Below are 23,555 nucleotides of genomic sequence, written 5' to 3'. Positions count from 1 at the left end.
TGATAGCCCTTTCTTCAAGAACCACCAAGGTAAACCAAGACTCAATTTCTGCCAGGTGACCATAGTCAGCTTCAGTGCAGTCTGAATTAGTAGTTTTCTATGTGGTGATAATGCAATGCCATCAGTGAAGTATTAAAGGACTGCTCTGTGCTCCATCTGACTCCTATTTCCACTTAGAATTCACCCTCACAGCCACCCCTAATTATAGGTATCATCCAAAGCTCCAGAGGCTGAAGCCCAATGTCACACAGCTAGTAAGTATCCTGACTATCTAGGTAATGATTCTCCCCTCCCAGTCCCCGAGCTCCCCTCAGTAAAACCAAAACCGTGCATAGAAACACAAGTGAACACACTGGTGTCAGCCACGTGGCCAAAAGTAAGGAAGCAGTCAGTAGAGGAGAAGCATTGCTCACCTGACTCCAAGCGCCAGCTTTCCATTTGGGGCATCTTCCTCCTCGGCACTTTCTGTGCCCATGTGGCTTAGCCAGGTGTTTACAGTAATCACTTTCTAAATGGCTTCCATCTTTTGCCATGCAGTAAACATTTCGTTGTTTATGCCCTCGACCACAAGAGACAGAACACTGCAATATAAAGCAATGGCAAGGTTGTTGTTGTTTTTTAATCACATGGAGTTTGAGAAAAAACCTGCGTTGTGAGATGTTAAGACAATGCCTAACAAGAGTTACCATTCCCCTCTTTTACAGCGCCAGTTTGGATAATATCTCAAGGCTCAATAGGGAAGGAAGGTGGCATTGAAAAAAAAATGTCCATAGCATTACAGCAGCAATCCTGTGTGGCATTTTGGCTCACTCAAGAGTGTGGGTAAATCCTGATCATTGGAGCCAAAAATAAAGCTCATGAACCTGAAATTACCATGAAATTCTGATTTTAAGAAGTCCTACTATGAAATAGTGAGATATTTCTTCAACAAAATGCCTTGTGATTCACTGATTGGGATAAAGGTGCATTTCCAAAACACAACTATGTTCAATTTCCTCATTAAATGATTTAAGAATAAAACTCTTCAACCGTTTTCCAGAAGATAAGCTCTCATTTTCCCAGTCCATTGGGAAGAGGTGAAAAAGGCATGTTAGAAACTGAAAGGTAAGCTAGCAGGTAAGTCTGTGCCAATTTTGGGAGGGAGGCATTACCTTTCAACTTTGATCTGCAGATTCACTGGACTGTTTTAAATGTGACCTTGTCTGACTACATCTGAGAAACTTGACTTTGATTTCAGATTAGGTTTCTCAGAAAGGTTTAGGAATCAAAGTGCCCATGGAGTCGGGACAAAAATTTGGTATGACAGCTTTTTGTAAAACAGGCAAGAGGCCGGCCCCAGTGAGTGTGCTGAGATATGCAATGTCCATTGCCTCATTAGTGATTACAGAAGTCATTACCACTCGGATCATAAGCTGCTGGCTCAGGTTTTCAAGACACATTATTTCCCAATATAATGGTCTTTCTTTTTAGAGGGAAATGAGTTTAAGAATGAAGAACAAAATGTGAAAATGCAATGAAAACAGATTTTAAGTGTCACTTCCTTCCATTCAATATTTCTTATTTCCCCCACTAACTTTGTGATTTTGTTAAATTACCAACATGCCCTTTTATGCCTAATAAATAGCACCATGTGAAACATGTAGCCTCACATTAATTCAGCCACTATTACCAAGCATGCTCACAGTTATCCATTCATAAATGTACCAGACATGTTTTTCTAGTAAACACAAACCACTATAAAATTTTCAATAGTTGCTCATAGAGAAATGTAAAGTATGCCTATTAATACATATGGCTTTAATTTTTTTAACTTTAGGAGGTAAAAATATTGCTGTTTTCATTTGGGCTCTAATTTTAAGAATATTATGATTTGGAGTAGTCATTCTGAAAATCTTAATAGAGTACACAGGATGGAAGGAAGGCACCCAACTTGAAATATCTATAGCAAAACAAAAATATTCATCATTCAGCCTATAGTGTTTGATCTATATAAAGACTTTGCAATATAATTCTAAAAGGCTTTTAGAATGAAGTTCTTAGAAGTATCTCCACAAACTCTAAAAGTGGACTGATGACTTGCACACAGATAATCCCTATTAATAGTGACCAATTTTAATATTTTAAAATGTTTCTCCAAAAAGAAAATAATATAAGGGTTCAATTGAATTTGGAATGAATTCATTTATTTATGCGACAAACATTTATAGAGCACCTACTATGTTCCAGAAATTATGCAAAGTACTAGAAATACAGGGATAAACAAAACTGACAAGTCCCTACCTTCATGGAGCTTACAGACCAGTGAGGGAAACTGACATCACTTAAGTGATGACAAAAATAAATATATGGTTATTCATTGAGATAAGTACTAGGAAACAAACAGGCTGGAGTGGTTGGAAGAGGGCTCACTGAGGGGCTTCCTGGGGTCAGGCAGCAAAGCTATGAACTACAATTATGAGTTTGGATTTTATTCTGCACAAGATGAAAGATCACTGAAGAGTTTCAAGTCAGAGTAAGACATGGTCTGATTTTTGTTTCAAAACATTTACTTTGTTGAGTAGAGCCCAAATGGGAATACAGTGTGAGTGGAAATGAGAAACTGACTCAGGAATGCTTGGATAGGGGAAGTTGGTGGATTTAAGATGTATTTTTTTTTTTTTTTTTTTGAAGTAGAAATGATGGATCTACTCTAGGGTGGAGAGGAAAGGGCAGTATCAGGGATAACTTTCAGGTTTCTGGTTTGGGCCACTGGGTAGACAGTGATAACACTTACAGAGATGGGGGAAAACTGGGAGATACAGCATTGGGAATCAAAGATACATTTATTTCTAGGAAATGAGTTAAACTTAAAGGATATAGAATTATGGGTGATAAAATTTGCTTGACTAGGGTAAAGAAACGAACATGGGTGACCTTAACACAAGTCTATCTATAGGGATACTCATTTCAATATACAAATAGTCCAAACAAGCTGTCTCTTAATATATAAGGGAAAAGAGAGTTGTTAGAAATATTAATTTAGCAATCTACTGTGGTCATCAGAAGGTACAGCCTAAAAGTTGGCAACAATCTGTAGAAGAATAATTGGAAAAGGTACAACTCTCTCACATTTATGAGCCAGGCATTACCCTAAGACTTTATATGTATCATCTAATTTAATCATCCCAATAATCCAGTGAAACTCAGTAATAGAGGTAGGTACTATTAGTGGAGACCATTGGTGTTTTCAGAATGGCATAACTGCAATGCTTTATATAGTGCTTCCCACATGACTTCAACACAAATCAATACATTTCTGTTGGAAACAATAACAGCACAATGAAAAATAGTTAAATTATCACCAAACTTACTGATAAAAATTTATCTGAGGTATAACTGACATCTATTGCTCATGGAATGAAGATGAATGAAGTAGTTTCTACATACAATGCCTTATCTTTTTACTGTCTGGACTAGCTGCAACCTACCCATTCCAGTGTTTTGTTTTTGTTTTTAAATTTGGGGACTTGACTGGAATTGACTTGGAAAAAACAATGAAGCACTTGCCACACATATTATTTGCCTAATATTGTTAAGATCTAAAGGCAATTAGGAAATTCTCAAGGTATCTAATCTGATAGCAAACACTCTTCTTTTAATGCTTTCTAACTTACCAATGAAGAAAAGCAGCTGCTCATGGAAATGTTCAAATCTAACAGGTTTATTAATGGGTCTACTATGCTTTGATAGAGGGGCTGTCATTTTGATCATCAAATAAACACAAGTTTCAGCTCTTACATTCTGAGGGACATTTCCATCTGATCATTTCCAGTCCTTTCTCAGGCACTGACTTTTACATCACCATGTGTCACTGAGACATAATGGTCAAATTTAGTGCGTCACCTAGTACATGCTGTTTATTGGTTACACATCTGACAAGTTCTTGCTCTAGGGAATATTTAGTTCCTCAAATTCACAGCCAAAAAGCCTCCTACTTTGCCAATAGGACTCTCACTTTTTTTTCTTGGGAAACAACCCAACTTTGTGTAACAGAATGATTTTCCTCGCAACTTTGAGCAAGACTCCCAGACAATGTAATCTCCGCTTGTTACTTAGCAGTACCAAGGTCAGCATCTCAAGTGCTTGGGTATTCAGGCTTTTGTTTCTGTGAGGTGGTTTGAAGGGGATGTTGAAATGTGGCATTTTGTTCAGATGTTGTGATAAAACTTTTCACTAATTAAGGTCTAAGTGCTTGAAATCCTTGCATTTCAATTTATCTGGTGGAAAGGAAACTTAAGACATGGGCCGTCTGTTCTTAACCTCTATCGAGGGCTCTCTCTCAAGCAGTAGCACTGGATATGGTGCAGACGAATTTGGGTTTGGTGTGCTGTCTCTGGTTTCAGGGGTGCCCCACATTGGTCCTTTCACCTATACCGAGGAACATGGTTTCTTAGTTATTGAGAAGCCAGAAAACAGCCCTGGTGCGTCTACCTGAATGAGAAGGGCTGGATAACTAAAGAGAATGGGATCCCTGGGGTTGCCAAGGCTGCCAAGAACCTGGACATCCAAAAGAAGATGGATTTCTACACAGAGCTGCTAAAGATACCATAAGGAACCAAGAAGGAATAAGAAGGGGAAGGTAGAGGTCAGAGATGTACACAGGATCTGGCCAGAAGGAGGCTTCTGGGTGGGGGTGGAAGATGCTGGGGCTTAGAAAAAGCAGGGGCAGCCGGGTGCAGTGGCTCACGCCTGTAATCCCAGCACTTTGGGAGGCTGAGGCAGGTGGATCACAAGGTCAAGAGATCAGGACCATCCTAGCCAACATGGTGAAACCCTTTCTCTACTAAAAATACAAAAATTAGCTGGGCATGGTGGCATGCACCTGTAGTTTTATCTACTCAGGAGGCTGAGGAAGGAGAATCGCTTGAAACTGGGAGGCGGAGGTTGCAGTGAGCCGAGATCCTCCACTGCACTCCAGCCTGGTGACAGTGCGAGCGAGACTCCATCTAAAAAAAAAAAAAAGAAAAAAGAAAAAGCAAGGGCTTAGAAAAACCACTAGAAGGTGATTGAATGAGGACCAGGACTGCCTGAGTTATGGCAGATGCCCGCTATGCAAGGACTAATGGATGGGCCAGGGGGACAGCCCTAGCACAGTGTCTGGGCACAGTTCTATGTATCTAGGTGATTCCCATCTCCAATTGTTCTTTATCGATGAGAAAATCTGTATACATGAAATATGAAATGGGGGTACTGACCAACTTGTCCATATTTCCAACCACAGGACTGGCTGACAGCAGGTGAGAAATAACAAGCACTGAAAGGCCAAGAGAAATGTCATATACTAGAACCTATTACCAAGTTGTCAAGGCTCTTCTGATCTACGGATTTTTGACAACAGATGGCTAACCATCACTCAGATAGGTGTTTTGAGACAGGAGACTGAATTACTATTCAAGGTCTTTCCTTTGTGAGTCTACAGACTATGAGAGTAACATTTAAATCACTTCATTTAAAAAATGTTCAGTTGTATCTTTTCGTACAACAACAAGCTCTTCTTGATTCTACTCTCATTTTAACTTTAACAAAACATAAAATCACAGCTCATCTGGAAAGTATGTCATCAGAAAGGATGCAACGCGTATGCCCAAGGTTCAGGACTGCCTTTGCCAATTATAGTGACAAATGAAGTGAATACTGCCTGGGCGTCACACTGTTGGGGGAAGCGAAGGAGATGCCAGCCTGTACCTATTGTTCCACTGAAGAAAGACCATGAGCACAAGGATATAGATTTAGTGATCTAAGTTTCAAACGTTGCTCAGTGGAAGGCCTGGAAAACCATGTGGGGCTTACCACATGGAAAAAAGATAGTAGCTGCAACTCACATATGTTTACTTGCTGCTTTCCACACTGTAGTCAGTCAGCAAATATTTATGGAAATGAACGAACATATGAAAGCTATAGCCATCACAGAGGTGTACTATAAAGCAAAAGTCATGTTTTTGTAAAGGTCGGAAAGAAAGAACCACCTGGAATCCGACTCACGGTGCTAACGCCGAACTCATTTGGCACAAGTTATTTAGATTCAAAAAGGCCACCCCAAGGGCACTCTCTTTCAGTTTGAGCAGAACTCCTGAAAATCATACTAGCTACCTTTCATTGTGTTCTTATTAAGTGCAGGATACTGGGCTAAAGAACATTGACTTCTCTCATTTAATTCCAGCAGCAGTCTGGTGGCTCAGGCGCTATTAGGATTTTTTTTATATCGATAAGGAGACTGAAGGTCAAAGAGGTGATGTCACTTGCCCAGGGTCACAGCACCAGGAAGGAGGAGAGTTAGGCTTTAAATACAGCATGGGCTGGTCACTCTGGTTCATGACTTTAATCCCAGAATTTTGGGAGGCAGAGGTGGGAGGATCACTTGAACTCAGGAGTTTGAGACCAGCCTGGGCAATATGACAAGACCCCATCTCTACAGAAAACAAAAAACAAAAAACAAAAAAAAAAAAAAGAGAAAGAAAAATTAGCTGGGCATCGTGCATGGCTATTGTTCCAACTGCTTGGGTGACTGAGGTAGGAACATTGATTTAGCCTAGGAGTTTGGGGTTAGTGAGCTATGACTGTGCTACTGCACTCCAACCTGGTTGACAGGGCAAGAAACACACACACACACACACACACACACACACACACACACACACACACACACCCCAACCACTTTAATCCTTAAGCTACACTGGAAAAATGGCCTGGTTAAGACAACCAGTTGCTCACCTCTACTTACACCCATGGCAACAACAGAAAGCAAGGACCTCAAGAAATGTGTCTTAAGACTATTTTAGAGTTGCCTGATTCCTCAGTCTCCCAGGAAGAGAGTAGCTATGCAATGTTAATAGTTCTGACTTTAATACCTTTTCTCACAACACCTTTAGTGCCTGTGAAGAAAGACACTACAAAAAGCAAACATACAATCCCATAAATAAAGGGCCACATTTCCCCTTGGCTGAAGCGACACTACTTTTCTCTTGGCCATTTTTCAGGGTTTATTAACTCTTTGAGGCCTGCCAGATGCCACATAGTAAATTACTGTTTCCATTGACGGGTGAATGCTCTTTACATGGTCAAGAAGCAAAGGCTGCAGGTTGTAAATTTTGGCCCCCTGGCAATTCACCAAGGAAAAATCTCTCAAATGTTCAATCTGCAGGGCATCTCAAAGATTATCCTGTCCATCTATTTATTTTACAAATTCAAGACTAGAGAAAAGGAGACACGTTGTGCTCAAGGTCACACAGCAGGGAAGGAGAAAATGCAGGCTGAAGAAGCTTCTGTCCCTAGTACAGAACGCTATTTGGTTTCAGTTGCAATGGAGGCCTGGGGCTAGGTTCTGGTACTGTTCAAAAACCAGAGCTAACCACGCACTCTGATTCTTTCTCATTCCCAAGCAAGAGTGTAACAACCTCTTGCTCCAAAGCAACCAGTGAAGAGCAAATTCCAAGGGGTGGCTGTGCTTGGGTGCTGCCAACACAGGAAATGGCAGCTGGGGTGGTAGGGAGGGTGCATGTCTTCATTTTGCTCTAAAATGTTGCAAAGGTTTGAGAGTCAGACAGACCTGGGCCGCAATCCTACCTGTCATTTTACCAAGGTGCCACTAGGGGCAAGTGACTTCACCTCTCTCAGCTCAGATTTGTTCTCTGTAAGATGGAAGAATAGTAGTATCTGTACCCAATGTCATTGTGCTACAATTAAATGAGATAATGCACGCAAAGCTCTTTGTGTTTCAGCCAGACGGCATAAAAATGGTACATTTTTTTTGGCATCATCACTACTATTATTTCTATTCAGTGGACTCTTAGAATATCTCTTAACACCAAGTTTAAAAGGTGAGTTTTAAAAAATATATTTGTTAACTAATGGAGTCTAACATTCTAACAGAGGCATGGATAGGTAAAGGTAGGACTTTGGCAAGATCTCATCCCCGTAAATGGGCAAAGTGCTTTTCTCTCCAAAGGTCCCAGAGAAATAAATACACAGAGCAGTCATACATGTTGAAGATTCCTTCCATGGTGCCCCTTTCTCTCTTAGAGACTATTACTTATCAATATTGTCTCTTCTCACCAGAGTAAGGAGAAGAAAGATGCTATATCTGAATGCCACATCCCTTTTCTCCTCCATCATTCCCTGCTTACACTTATTTTTTCTCAAGAACTCCTGCGTTTCTCCCTTGTCTTTTGTTATGCCATTTCTTTAAATGTCCTGAGTCACAGAAGCAGCGTCAATGATAACCATTACGGAATCCACAGTCACTCACTTCCCTGCCACGCCCTGCTCTGCTGTGAGAGTTGTCACAGTCCTTTGTCAAAAAACGTATCTCCTTATTGGCAATGAACCCACTTAGGGGAGGTTTTACAGGCTTCTCACAAAACGAGAATGGCTCTGAACAGTGGCAGCGACAACCAAAATACTGAGGAAGAAGGGAGAGAAAGCTTTACCAGGAAACAAGGGCTGTGACTTCAGGGCGTAAAGCCAGTGTTGACAAGGCCTGCCTGATGGCTGTTTATGTCTGGGACCACCCTGGCACTTATTACCATGAAAAGGAGCTGAGAGCGCCTGAGATTGGCAGGGAACACCAAGGAAGAAAGCGGATGTGGGAGTCACGGTCATCCCAGCCGGATGGGGCATTAGGCCATCCTCCCGTCCCCACTGCCCCCCAACACTCCAGCCTTTGCAATGCTACAAAGGTCTAAGAAAAGGAACCAAGATTCACATGTCAACTCTTGGAGCACAGTCGAAGGCTGCTGTCAATATGAGAACCAAGTAGGTGGCCCTGCATATGCTTTGTAAGGGAGATGGCAGGGCCAGGCAAATAAAGGGAGACAGCGAGGGGCTCACACCTTCTACTCCCACCCCATCACCCCCAGGAATATGGGGGATAGGGCTCTCCAGTTCCCCAACCTTTGATCTCACAATGTAACAACTTCATATTAGAAGGGAAAATAAATTTCAACATTAAATATAGCAGTATATGAAATTAGTTATGCAAGCTATGAAACCCAAGTTAGGGCTCTTTTTGTTGTGCAAGAGTGGAAATATTTTACAGTTGGTTTCCCCATCAAGAAAGGAACAAAAACCAAGGAAATCCACAAATGTAGCACCTGGCGAATTCTATCGTGGCTATATCCAGGGATACCCTGGAAAACTGAAGACAATAATCACCAGGCAGTGTTACCCCTCATGGGGGTAACAGGGCTCCATTACCCAGTTGATTCCTCATTCCCAAACACATTGCCTGTTTTTGTAGGACTTCTTTTCCTTTTCAAGGTTTACTACACTGCCCTGCAAATGATTATTTGTAACCTGACATCAGCAGAATAATGATGTTCACATTTTTCAGGAAAGAGGTGAAGATAATACAAGGACCCACTCTGTGCCTGCCATGGGATTATTTATGAAAGCCGTCTGGAAGACAGGGAGGGCAGTGGGTGAGAGATTTGTTCCAGAGGTGAGTGAAGTTGTGTCTGATTAAGTAATTGGTGGGAAAGCTATGACTGGTAGAAACAGTGACCAAAGTTTCTTGGTACTCTCAAGGTGGACTGTGATTGAAGGCCTGGACTGGAGAGTTCAAGGCTACCTGGAGATGTCAGTCTGCTAGGAGATGACAGTGCTGGGGCAGACCCACTTGACATGACTTATGCTACTGTCAAAAGCAGTCAGGGGACAGAGCTGTAAAGCTTCAGCCACCCTCTGAAATGCTTCTGTAGAGAAGCGGTCCATGTACCTAACCAATGTCTGCCCCCTGGATCTTGTCCTCATCCCAAAGAACTATCTATGTGTCAACAAGTCATTTAAAAGACACCGGGGACACAGTTCATTCCATTGCTTCCTCCAGTCTTGCTTTCTCTGACTGTCTAGCTCTTCCTATGTTAGCTTGATGTGAAAGGAACATCTTTACAGGCCAGCATGTCAGGTAGACTATCCTGAAAATTTTATAACATTTTTTTGGGGAGCAGCTTATGTAATTAATTTACTTGTGGGTGGATATTAATGCCAACTGCAGAACTAAGATGTGCACATGTGTCTGAGCCTGTATCCAGAGAAATGTATCTCAGCAGCAGGGATAAAGGTCATTTTAACCATTATCGAATTAGATGCTCATCCTCCAATTTAGCATTGCTCTATCGGGAGTTTGGATAGCACACAGTCACTCTCAATATGCATTATTCAAATCCTTTGTGGCTTTTCTTGTCTCCTTTTCCTGCCTTCCTTTTGGTTAAAAAAAAAAAAAAAAAAAAAAAGGCTCAAAAGTACCACTATGAAAGGATGGGATGAGAAGAAATAACCAGAGAAAATGTAAATGGCTCACAACACGGAAGACTTGGCATTTTCAAAGGCTAAAATTATGTTCGATGGTTTTCTGCAAATTCAAATGACTACTACACTACTCTGAGATGTATTCAGATGGAAATCGAAAGATCAAGGCAGAAGGGTGTAGTAGCTATGAACACAGTGTTAGGACAGTCAGACCTGGTCTGACTGGAGATATCTTTTTTTATTATTTTTTGCAAGATACTTAACCACTGCAAGCATCTATATTCAATTCTGTTTAACAGAGATATGAAATGATGATGCCTACACATCTCAAACTTAACATGTTCAAAATGGAAGTCCTGATCTTCCTCCACAAATCTGTTCTTCCTGTAGAACAGAACACAAATCTGTTCTTCCCCATTTTAACTGGTGGCAACTCCATCCTTTCACCTGTCCAGTCCATAAAACTTGGGAGTCATTTTGACCCCTTTCTGACTCTTGCACCCCATAGTCAAACTCTCAGCTAATCCTTTGGCACTATCTCAAAAATTCTTCTGAATCCTACCACTTCTTACCACTTCCCTTGTGACCACTGTCATCTGAGCAATGCTTTCTCTCATCTGAGTTACTACAATGGTCTTACCACTTCCATCTGTGTTCCTCCTGTACCCTCTGCTAAATTCAGAAGCCAGAGTCAACCTTTAAAAGCAAATTCATGTTCCTACTTAGTGCCTCCACCCACCCTTTCACTGCCAGTCCCGTCCTATCTCACTCAAAGTGAAAACAAAAACTTCTTCCAATAGGCTAACCCTCCTTCCTCTCCTTGCCCAACAGTCTGCCTTCATGTTCGTCTCCCTCAGTTTTATCTGTAATTTTCTATCCTATCATTCACACCCTCTCTTCTAGCCACACTAGTTTCTTTGCTATCACTAAGAGATGCCTGGTGTATTCTTGCTTTCAGGCCTTAACCTGTAATACTCTCCCAGATACTCACATGGCTTGCTTTTGTATTTTCCCCTATCTTTGCTCAAATGTCACTTTCGTAATGGAGACTTCCCTAAACCGCCTTTAAATTAATTTAATTAAGTTCTAATTTAATTTAATCTAATTCCCACCTACTCTCCCATACTACCTCCTATCCTCCTTCCCTAATTTATTTTTATCTATGGCAACTGCCATCCTTTTTCATAATATATATTTGACTTTTTTGTTTTGTTTGTGATTTGTAGCTTGTCTCCCCTCCCCCACTAGAATGTAAGCATAATGAGTTCAAAGGTTTTTTTGTTTTTTTTTTCACTCCTATATCTGAAATGCCTAGAATGGTACCTGGTTTATAAAAAACACTCAAACATTTATGGAATGTACAAATGAATTCATGAAACAAGTGAATAAATAATATCTAATAGAACCTAGAACCACTTATCTCACAAGAATAAAGATTAAGTAAACATTCTGCGCAATGCTCAGTTTATTAGTAGAACCAAATGAATAACGATTGTTGCCTCTTGTTTCTTATATCCATTCAGTCCAAAACTAGCCACATATTCCTGTGGTTTAATATTCAACTCATATCTACAGAACTAAATGCACAGGGGACATCCAAAGGGAAAATTATCTGAGAATATCATGTAAAACAAGCAGAAGCTAGGAACTCAGAATACTACACTGCCCTGCAAATGCAAGAAACATTGACAGTGCATTCTTAGCCACTGATCCCACCACATACCCTGAGCGTCATACAATGTTGTTTCCCCTCCCTGAAGATGTCATCTTAGAGCGACATTTTTGTCAGATGGGTGGAAAAATGTATATATATACATATATATATAGAGAGAGGAAAAACAGAATACAATGAAATGCAATACGTAAAAATGGGTTTTATCCAGGCCAGGTATTTTCTTTCTTCTGGCTGGAAACATCTAAAAGCATAAAACTGAAGATTCACTCTTCTGATCTAAAACAATGCTTCTCAGTGATCCTGATCAATTTTTTATAAGTTTTCTTCCATTTAGAAAAAGGCTTGCTTTCAAAGTATAGGATATTCAGGACTCTAAAACCAACACTGAGCCCAAGATTTTGTAGAGTGAATTTGATAGAATGAAATCATAGTCACTCTCCTGCAAACTCTCTACAGCCAGTTCCCACCAAGTCTACCTATTATGTAGAGTACTTTTTACCCAAATACTAGGATCAGGCTATGTCCAGAAAGACCAAATTTTCTTAACTCAGTAGGACCTTTTCTTACAAATGTACTAATTCTCATCATTTTAGGATGCTGTGAAAGTCCGGGGAAACTGATCTATTTCAAAGCTCTGGCCTGAGGTTGCTGGGTGACCCAGTCCAATTTTTGAGTTTCTTTGAAAGTCATTCAAAACCAAGTGAAATGTAAAAAAGGTCCTATTCAGAAATGCAAATATTCAGCTATCTCTGACTTGTGATAAGTAAAATAAACAAAATCAGGAATCTGGCTGAAAACTCTTGGGAAACATTCAGATCCCAAGGACTCAGTCCCAGGGACTTTTACAAAGCAAAAGAAGGCTGAACTGGTTTCTACTCAGGCTTGTTTCTTTTATGCATCACAAACCAAAATTCATGTTTCTAGAAGTTTTGAAAGCTCCCCAAGACAGGCGGTGGAAAAACATGGGGCTTTGGAGTCCATCAGGTCTGGATTCAATAATTACTGATTGCATAATTATTGGGAACCTTTCTTAACTTCTCTGAATCTCAGAGAAGTCCTATCTGCACAATGGACATCATAAGACCTATTCTGCAAGGATTATAAGAGGATTGGCAATAATGTGTGCAAAGGGCCTGGTCAAGGCCATGGCTCTATCAGATGTTTAATAAATGAGGGCCTTTGTTATTTTTTTCCACTTCTAGTCAAATCCATTTGGCCAATTGCAAATGGGCGCATTTATGTGTCACATCAGGAAATGTAAGACAATTAATTGTCCATCAGTTGATAACTACTGAAGTGGAGAAAGTCATTCATTCAGAGCAGTGAGCTTTTTGGTGGTGGTGGTCTGTCTTTGTTTAGGGGCAATTTCTGTTTTTTTTTTTTTAAATTTAATTTTATTTAAAATATTAATCTATTTATTTATTTAGAGACCAGGTTATGAGACTGGCTAATTTTTGTCTTTTTGGTAGAGATGAGATTTCACCATGTTGTCAAGGCTGGTCTCGAACTCCTGGGCTCAAGCAACCACCCGCCTTGGGCTTCCCAAAGTGCTGGAATTACAGGCATGAGTCACCACGCCTGGCCGAGATTTCTCATTTTTTTAGGGATTCTTTCCTAGGCAAAACATTTGCATGTGCTCAATTTATAGCCTAGAATTACTGGTAAGATTATAGTTAGGTAAAAGTCAAAATTCAATTTCTAATTTTAAAGGGCTTTTCACATAGCCAATTGGTAATTTAAGGTTCCAATTAATTCTGAAAGGCAGCATCCACTTTCCTTATGGAAAACCAAGATCTCCTCCACATTGGGCACCAGTGCATAAGTCTGTTCTTTAATAAACATTTCTGTAGTCTTCCATCAAATAAAGTTTGAACATTGCAGGGAAAATCCAATGTTTCATTAGAATGTAGGTTCCACCATAAAATTTCTGAGGTTGATGACAGTGTCTTGGGTTTATTTTCTTTGCCTTTCCTCTATCAGTAGATTTCATCTCCAGTCTCAAAGCTTTGGAGTCACTACTAGTGTTTATGGCCATTGTTAATGACCTTTTTAAAGGAAAAGAATTGAGATTGATTTTCCTTCTGGGACCAAAACATATCATCTAAAATGTTTTCTGACCCTCTGGTCTCAGAGTTGTGCCTGCCATTTTGAGTGTGTTTGTGTGGCATGGGGGTTGGGGTTGGGAAATATATAGCATTTGCCATCTGCTAGAGAAGCAAAGATTTGCAGAGTGGAAAAGAGGAGGTACGAGGAGGTAGAACTGTAGAAAATTGCTTCCCCAGAAGTTCATGTATAGGAAAGTCAAGTTAATGCCACATATTTGGAAAACGTGATCCCCTAGTATAGTTTTCTCTGATGGGATTTTTAAAAACCCAGATAAAGTGGAAACGTCTGACTGTGAAAACCTGGTGATCTCTACAACATAAGGATTTCACTTCCCTGAGAGGAGGAAGGGAATGATTTTATAACCTCAGACTTCTCTGACTTAACAAATAGGGACTTGGTATCATATATGTCTGGGAAATGCTGACGATTCTACCCATCTAATGCCCATAGGAATATGGAAAGAGAAATTCTGTTGTGACAAATTCATAGAACTACCTGGCAGAAAAGGAAGAGTGATATTGCCTCCCAGGGAACATTTGGCAATGTCTGAAGACATTTTTCACTGTCACAACCGAGGGGGTATGCTATTGGCATCCAGTAGGTAGCGGCCAAGGATGCTGATAAGCATCTACAATGTCCCAAACAGTCCCTACAACAAAAAATTATCTGGCCTCAAATGACAATAGTGCCAAGGTTGGGAAATCCTGCTTCATACCTATTCACATTCCATGGAACACTTTATGTACTGCTGTCTTAGTCCCTAATCAGAAATTCTCAGGTAGAATGCTCACTAGAATTAATCCTACTTCTAGAAGAGTTCCTCAAAGAGAAACTATATACTCAACTCTGACGCTCAAGTTGGACCAATTCCTAGATACTGCTGGCATATTCATATATTCAAATTATATCACTGATATGGGAAGCTCTGTTTGAAGCATAAACCTAAAAAGGAATCTCTATATATGAACTATCAGTGCTATCACATAATACTAACATAATGAACATGATGAGGATATAACCCTTGTTTCTTAGAAATGCCCATCCACATTTATGCTGTTCTTTTGAAGTTTATTACTCTTGTCAAAGTTACCATGCAGAATGTCTATTGATCAGCTGCGCACATCTGTAAACACTTACAATATCTGCCACTTCTTTTAACCCTCACCCCCACCCCCCAAAATGAGTGATGCTGCTTGTTGATTTGCAGATTCATGGTCTGGTGAGACAAGTTTGAGACCTCGTATTTTCAGCTCATCCTTGAAAATCCTGCTTGGATTTGACAGACCTTGTTGGCTCCCTGGAATCTCACCTACATTTTATGGGAAATTCAACTCTCCAGAGAGAAGAGCTTTCAGATAGCTATGGGACTTGCAACTATGACTTTCAACTTTCACTCTTGAATGAGGCTCCAAATGTCTCAATGGTGGCACTATTTCCAGATTTGGGGTAAGCCAATTCTTTGTTGTTGGGGTTGTGCTGTGCATTGTAGACTATTAAGCAGCATTCCTGGCCTCTACCCACTAGATGCGCATAGCACCTGCATACCCATCGTAACAACCAAAACTGTCTCCAGACATTGCCAAATGTCCACTGGAGGCTAAAATCACCTCCCAGTTGAGAACTATTGAATTATACTAAAGTTCTCAGAAAGTCTTTCAGCAAGTTCTGAATTGATTCAAATTGACTTGGTGAGGTCAGGGCACACAGAGATTCTTTGTGGAAGGGGGTTGTAAAGGGCCTGCTGAACATCCACTCAACGAAGTCAGGGGCTACAGCTAAAAGGGTTGGGAAGCCCCCATCTATAGAAAACGTGCCGTGTACAACGTGAAATCAATTCCCATGCACAACAATGAAGATCCCAATTACAATGAACAAACACGTTCTTCTGAACAGCACTTCCTCCCTGACATCATGTCCATGACCCTGCACCCTGCAGGGGTCTCGGATATGTTATGTCTGATTCGTAGACAACCAAAAAGAAGGAAATAATGATTTCACCAAGAAAGGACACATACCAAGGCAGGAATAGGTGAGTGGGCTAGGCGGGACTTTTATTAATCTCAAGGAAAACAAACAGCACACATTTTTGGGAAAATGCTTTCATTTTCAAAGGAATCTGGATGTGGACTGGGTAGCAGTTGATTAAAAACAAGGGGGAGTCTGCATATGGCCAGATATTTACTGGAATTTACTAGGAAGAGATGCAATGAAAGTCTAGATTCCCCTGGGAAAAGGGAAGCAAAAACATGCACCATTCCCAGAAGCCTTTCAGTTTAGCTGCATGGGTGGGATGGGGAGGAGGGAGGAGGGAGGAGGAGAGAAGGCTTAGGAAAGAGAAATCATGGGAAAAAGCCAATAAAAAAGTAGGAAAGATTCTATTTCTGCTGAGCTCTGACTGCCACACCCCGCTCCCTTTTTTTTTTTTTTTTTAATCACATTACAGTGCAGATCTGAGATTAAAAACAGCTTCCTAGAATGTGTTAGAATTTTTAAAGTTGTAAAATAAATCCAGATCTACTCTTTATTTCCTCGTGAAGGAAAATACACACTCTGAATATATTTATGTTAAGAAATTTTATAAATTAACTTATGTTGAAAATTTTCCAACTTACAGAAAGATTGCAAGAACATCATAAAGATCTCCCTTATCTCCTCATCCTGAGTCCCCAATTGCCAACGTTTCACCACATTTCCTCCTCCCATCTCTTTCTATATGCTATTATCATTTTGTCTTTCCCTGAACAATTTGAGAGTAATTTAGAGACATAACATCCCATCATCTCTAAAACTCTGTTTCCTCAAATCGAGGACACTCTTTTACATAAATACCATACGACTCTCTAAGTCAGGATATCATCATTATTAATACAACAGCACTAAATAATCCTATGTCTTTCTTTTTAATGATTCCCTTCTACCAGTTAGCTCTTTACTTCCATATTTCTGGGCTAATGTGATAAGGAGTTCAGCACCTGAGTAGCTGAGCTCATTCATTCATTTCAACATTGTTTATAGTATGCCTAGTTTGAGAAAGGCACCCAGTTTGAACTGTGGGTTTCATTAGGCAGAAGGAAATTAAGGTATTGGGCAATTAAATAAATGATTGGGGAGACAGGTTTTTCACACTTAGAATGTGTTGGCTCTGTCTATATTTCTTCCTCTGTCCTAGCAAAGAAAAAAGAAGCAAACACAGTCTGCTTTTTCCCTGTTATATTTCCCTCTGTTCATTTTACCAAGTTCCCAAAACATAACTGTTTTATTCACCTGCCACATGGACTAAGGAATACAGAGGTAGTTGTGAGAATGAGGAGTGATGAGAGGAAGAGGATGCAAGAACAGGGTTCAAGGTGGTTGACTGTCCTACCAATGGGAATGAACAATACTCAGCATTGCTAAAAGAAGAGTTCAGTCCCTGTAGCTTAATTTTAGCTCAATAAATAGTTTGGAAGACATTCCAATGCATTGAATATGCTTTATTTCAACCAGAGAGTTATTATGGTAAGATTACATTTTAGTAAATTTTATCATTTTTCATAATTCACTTGTAAGTGCTATAGCATCTTACTTTCTGCAAGGAAACTCATCACCATGAACATCTATAAAGTCTCCTAACTGGCTCTAACAAAATCTATCATCCTGACTATCTATATACCTACTAAATACTTAGATTTATTACCTCAAGTTATTCCATTTATATTAAAAATGCCAGAGATAGCACCCAATATGTGCTTAATACTGGTTGTTGCTTTTTTCTTAAAATCTTCTGAAAACCCCAAATCTTGCTCTTTTACTTGGTTTAAGACAATTTTCTTATATTCATTCCCGATTTTCTTTGCTTATCCCCTAAAGCAAAACTTGTAAATGGCTCAAATTCATTTCAGAACATTTCAAATATTAGTAATTACACTCTGGGATAACATAAAATCTTACATTGTAGACATACCCTTTCCACTCAGGTTACATTTTACCATTTCATCAACTAAACAATGAGATGAGGGGATTATATCTTGGCTTAAACCAGTAGCTTAAAATTCATAAAATCCTAAGTTCAAATCCTAGTTCAGCCACTTCCCAGCAGTGAGACCCAGAGACCACTACTGAGCAGTGAGATCAACTAATAAACTTCTCCGATGGTGCTGACTTCATCAAGTAGAGAGGATTAAGTTAGACAAATGTGGGTGAATTGTTTCGCATAATTCCAAGCTCAAAGTAAATGTTCCAAAATGTAAGTGGCTGTTATAATAATAATAATAATATTAAAGTCCTCCCTATAATTATGGGAGGAAATACATTGTGTAAAAAATTAAGTGGGAAAAAAATCTGCTCTTTTGTGGATAACTGAAGATATCAATTCATTCACTTTCTGAGATATTTCAGAAGAAAATGGCTTAGGGAGAATCATCTGAACTATTTCTCATTTTAGTGCATAGACAACCTGAGAATGAACATAACAGATTAATCAGTGCTTCTGAAAACAGACCATCTGTCAGATTATAGTTTAATTCAGGATGTTGCCCTAAAGGTGGGGAAAACATTCTATCTGGCCACTGAGAAAGAGAACTGATAATTATCAGTCAATTTGCAGTCAATGTTGTTGCATAAATTTAAACTTCTTGGGGCCCTCAGTGTAGAGTAAAAATGTGAATGAATAAGAGTTTTTTTTTTTTTTTTTAACACTGTGGACATTAAGTTTTGCAAAACTAATTGACTACATTTATAGTCATGGAGGAGAAACATTGCCTCAACTTGGTTTCTTCTGATATGTCTTTGAAACAGAGCCCTGCAAAGCTAATCTGCTCAACCTTCACCTACTGGGTTCAATGAATATGAAAAGCTGCCTTCCTGAAACTTTTGCTTCAAAGAGGGAATGATCTCTTGGAATTCAAGCTTCTACAAGGTGGCTACCTGGTGTTTTCCACTTTTGCCTTCTCCTAAAAAGCATCAATCAAGCCTTGCCCTTTCAACCCACTGAACACATAAACATGCTTTCTCCTTAACTGAACTTATGACCACGATGAACTTGAACTCTGAGATGCACAAGAGGAGAGTTTGTTTTAACAGCTGCTTTTACAATGAAGCCCTGGAGTTACTACTCTCAAGACCCCTGGTTCTGATAGGCCGTCTTTTCACTGTCCTCTGCATTTTCGAATGCCCAGCTGTCAGGGAACACCCACTGAAGTTTTCCAAAACAAAGGCATGAAACACAAGAAAGGCAAGAGAATGCTAATCACTGGATACATGGGCATCTTATGGGGGGACCCCTTACATGTGGAATAGGGTTTTTCTCCCCAATTTATTTTTATAAATTTATTGATCTCTTTGCTAGTTTATTATTAATTGTTAGAGATGTCCTGTTGCCTGAGGTTGCCCTGTCCAATATGGTAGCCACCAGCAACAGGTAGCTATTTAGAGTAATTAAAATTACATTAAAAATACAGTTTCCTTGTCACTTAACCATGTTTCAAGTGCTCAGTATTTAACCACATGTGGCTAGTGGCTTCCATTAAAGGAAGGCAAAAATAGAGAACATTTACATCGCTGCAGAAAGCTACTAGATTCTTTTGGCCAAGGCATAAGCTCTTTCTCATAGGAGAAAGGGGATGCAGATCTTGCTAAGAGTAATGGATTTCTGGGTTCAGCCTACATGAGTCATCTTCCATACCACCCCTGGACATGCTTTCCTTGGCTGCCAATTTTCTATTTTATAAATTTCAGGAAAGAGAGGTTATGGTCATTAAAACGATTCATGACAATGATCCCACTTTAGAGAAAACAACAGCAACAAGCAAAGAAGATGGTGTGGAGATCCACACATTCCACATCTTTTAATTGGTACCCATTAAATAACAAAGGGAAAAAGTACCCTCAGACCACAACTCTCCACCTTGTGTGGAGGCCAAGAACCCAGTAGGGAGAAGGCTGAAGGTTAGGTTCTCCACTCATCCTGGCTCTTAGACCACTGAACTCACATTTGGGTTCTAATGGAATGGTGATTGGAAGCATATTCTCTGATAGGAGGTTTTTAAAAGTTCCATGCCATCAGCCAGGCAGCATCTGTCACTTAAAATGACTGGCCAGTTGTACATTTAAAAGCAAAGATAAAATTGCTAATTTATACTTACTGAATAAATGTCATCAGTATCCATGAAGGTACCTACCCTAATAACAAGTTGTAGTTTTATTTTAATGGTGATGGTGAAGCTGCCAGGAAAACCAAAGTATCAGTTCTTTAATTACATGTGTTTAGTATTCACTTAATACTAAAATTTCTCTTGCTCCCTTAGAACAAAGAGCTCTAACTTGTTCACTGCTGTATCCTTAGCACCTAGAACAGTCCCTGGCCTACAGTAGGCACTTAGAAAGCATTTGTTGAAAATTGAATGCCTGTTTTATTTTATTTTATTTTTTAAAGAAATGACCAGAGTTTTTTTTTTTATCCTCCCCCAACCACCTACCCCTGGTATTAAAATAAATCTTCCTCAACTGCCATCACTAATCACCAGGATTCCCTCCTAGCCAATTATGCTTGGACTGAACCTCTACCTCCCACTCCACATTCCAAAGTTTCTATTTCTTTCCATTCCAGAAGGGCAACTCCACAACAGGAGTGAGGGAGAGGACCTGGACTCCTCCTCAGAGTCCAATAACCCTCCTAACCCTGCTCCCCCGACCCATGGACTTTTTAAATCCATGAAAATAGAATCTGTCAAGCTACCACAAAATACTACCACGAAATAGCATCAGAAGGCAGGATCAGTCTTTCATAGGCATATAATCTCTGTAAATACTGGAAAAAGATTATTAAAAGCCTAAGTTTTGTCTCCAGTGAAATAGATGCAGGCAAGTATTTTGATTGTTCTGAACACATTAGAGATGAGTGCTACACAGAACTAAGGTAAACTTTGTAAATTCATATGTCGTAACACTTTGTTCCACAAAAATCGATCTTATTTTTTATACTCCATACTGATACAGCCAAATAATGTGGCTCTTGTTTTTTAAAGATGCTAGCAATATGTTTAAACATGTCTTCATTGTAATAAAAATATCATATTTTATAAAAAATTCATATGCATTTAATGTGATATTCCTTATAGTCAAAATCTTGATGTCATCCTCCTAATCTGGCTAAAAATGTATCCGTAAAATGAAAGAAAGGAATATTTTGCCATTCCCTAAACAACAGTTGTTTGAAGCTTTTGTAATTCCTGGTTATGGGAATTTACCAATAACACGAATGAATTTGGATTTTCTTTTGCCAGAATAAAATGGACAATGTCACAATTAGTTAAATAATGTTGAGGCTAAATGAAGTTTGAATTTTAGGCATATCCTTTATAGAATATAAACAGGAGCCTAAAAGTTCATTCTGAACACAGGTTGTTTCTTTCTGCCAAAACAAGATTAATAGTCAGTACCCTATCAACGAGATCCTATCACTGAAGTAGATTATCTGCTAGTCAAATGGGTTTCTAACAGCACCTCCCTCATAGATTAAAACCAGGTTAATGTGATGTGTATTTGCTTAATTTGGCTTGTTACAGCAAACGTTAGCCATTGTTATCTTCGTTTCCTTTGGAGAAGTTACCTTATTTCTCACCTTATTAAAAATAAAGTCTAACTCATATAGGGACCCTCCTTACCTTGGTCCTTTCACCCATGAATACCATAATAACCTATACTGCAAAAAGGAGGCTCAGGAGGGGGATGAGGTTCAATAGGCCTCCGGGTCATTTCTATGATTTAGATTTTTTTGAAAAGGGTAGGCTCTCTTGAAACTTCCAAGGTAGTTGCTGTCGTATTTTATTTTCCTTTAATAAGGAATGCTTTCTGAAATGTATTGCAGTGAACAAATAACAAAATTGACAAATGCTGTAAGCTTTTTACAGTTATCTGAACACACAGAATAAAGTGTAATCAAATTTATGCACATTAGGTTTGCTGTTTCCTGTACCTAGCTGTCTCTTATGTGTTCAGAACCATTTCTTCCAATCACCTTTTTTTGTCTTCTGGCTATATTTTGTCATTATCTACAAATTCAATAAATGGAGCATGCATATTTCATAGTTGAGACTCAATAACTCAGGACAACAGTATTAGAAAAGAAAAAATACCCAACAAAATGTTAAGCCTCATATATTTTTGTTTATAAATCTAAGCATCATTTCCAACTCAGAAATACGTTTTTAAAGTATCCCTTTAAAATACATACTTGAATCTGTCTAATTACACAAAGCTAGATACTTGGCTACTCAGATTTGAGGGAGGGGTTGTACAGGTTGGAGGGAATTTACAAAATTAAAATGTATCTTTTTAAAACCAAAAGAAACATATACATTCATTTCTAACCCACAGAGCCTACTTGCCTTTACAGTCTGCTGATAAACACTGATTTTTTAAACATTGTATATAAAATTAAATAACATGAAAAAATAAATATGCTTTATTATATAACACATAGAAATCTGTACTGCTCAAAATATTCAGAAAATTCTAGTTGTGGCTGCTTAAAACTGTGTTTAGAAAATATGGTAGTGATATTTACAATCTTTATTTCTTCTAGGGAGAGAAACAGTGAGGTTATAAAATACTGATATCAAACATTTTCTCTTCCTACCTACAGAAGCTGCAAACTTTAATACGAAAATGAGGTAGACACAAATTCATAAGTTAGCCAGGCGGAAACAAAAGCACAATTCCTTCGTGAGCTCATAAATTCTCATTATTTGGGTCGACAAGCATTATTCCAATGCACCTAAAGCAAGGCTCAGAGAACATTTTTAGGTTTGTCATGAAAACCCCAAACAAGCAATTTCTCCTAAGGAAAAGCACAGTTTCCAAGGTGATCAGCAAGCAGGTTGACAGGACAACGCACAAAGGAATGCTGAAGACCCATCTTGGATATATGGTATCACCTAGCGGACTTTTAATCTGTGATTATCTATATGAGTTAGCTTTCTCTAGAATGCTCTGGATTTTTAGCCTACTTTCTGCTGTGGTTTGATGGTATAGAGCTCTCTTTACAATTTACTCCTCTAGTCATAGGACATATGCATTGTCTCCTTAATGTCCTGGGACTGACTGCAGGAGTCGACTGAAAGGTATGTGAGTTTAAGAACCTTATTTCAGGCTGGGCATGGTGGCTCGTGTCTGTAATCTTAGAACTTTGTGAGGCCAAGGCGACAGACCACCTGAAGTCAGGACTTTGAAACCAGCTTGGCCAACATGGCGAAACCCCGTCTCTACTAAAAATACAAAAATTAGCCAGGTGTGGTGGTAGGCACCTATAATCCTGGTTACTTGGGAGGCTGAGGCATGAGAATCGCTTGAACCTGGGAGGAGGAGGTTGCAGTGAGCCGAGATCACACCACTGCACTCCAGCCTGGGCAACAGAGCAAGACTCCGTCTCAAAAAAAGAACCTTATTTCAAAAACAAACATTACCAAAAAAAAAAAAAAAAAAAAAAAAAAAAAAAAAAAAAAAAAAAAAA

General features: G+C 39.3%; 1 protein-coding gene and 1 long non-coding RNA gene across 3 annotated transcripts in view; one reads left to right on the top strand and one right to left on the bottom strand.

Annotated features, from left to right (window-relative positions):
• The window catches only part of LOC112619094, a 28,738-nt gene extending 6,616 nt beyond the window's left edge, over positions 1-22,122 (top strand). Inside the window, exons 2-3 of the long non-coding RNA XR_003118175.1 lie at positions 15,273-15,511; positions 18,842-22,122. This is a non-coding gene — a long non-coding RNA (uncharacterized LOC112619094). The remainder of the gene's footprint in view (positions 1-15,272; positions 15,512-18,841) is intronic.
• Positions 1-23,555, bottom strand: part of ADAMTS9 (ADAM metallopeptidase with thrombospondin type 1 motif 9) — a 178,339-nt gene that overhangs the window by 53,348 nt on the left and 101,436 nt on the right. For both annotated transcript variants that reach the window (XM_025376938.1, XM_025376939.1), the window contains one exon: positions 414-581. In XM_025376938.1, the coding sequence (XP_025232723.1) occupies positions 414-581 (168 nt within the window). The remainder of the gene's footprint in view (positions 1-413; positions 582-23,555) is intronic.

Source organism: Theropithecus gelada, chromosome 2 (genome assembly GCF_003255815.1).
Source record: "Theropithecus gelada isolate Dixy chromosome 2, Tgel_1.0, whole genome shotgun sequence".
Lineage (NCBI taxonomy): Eukaryota > Metazoa > Chordata > Mammalia > Primates > Cercopithecidae > Theropithecus > Theropithecus gelada.
The sequence above is the reverse complement of the archived record's forward strand: the minus strand, read 5'-3'. Positions and strand labels throughout refer to the sequence as shown.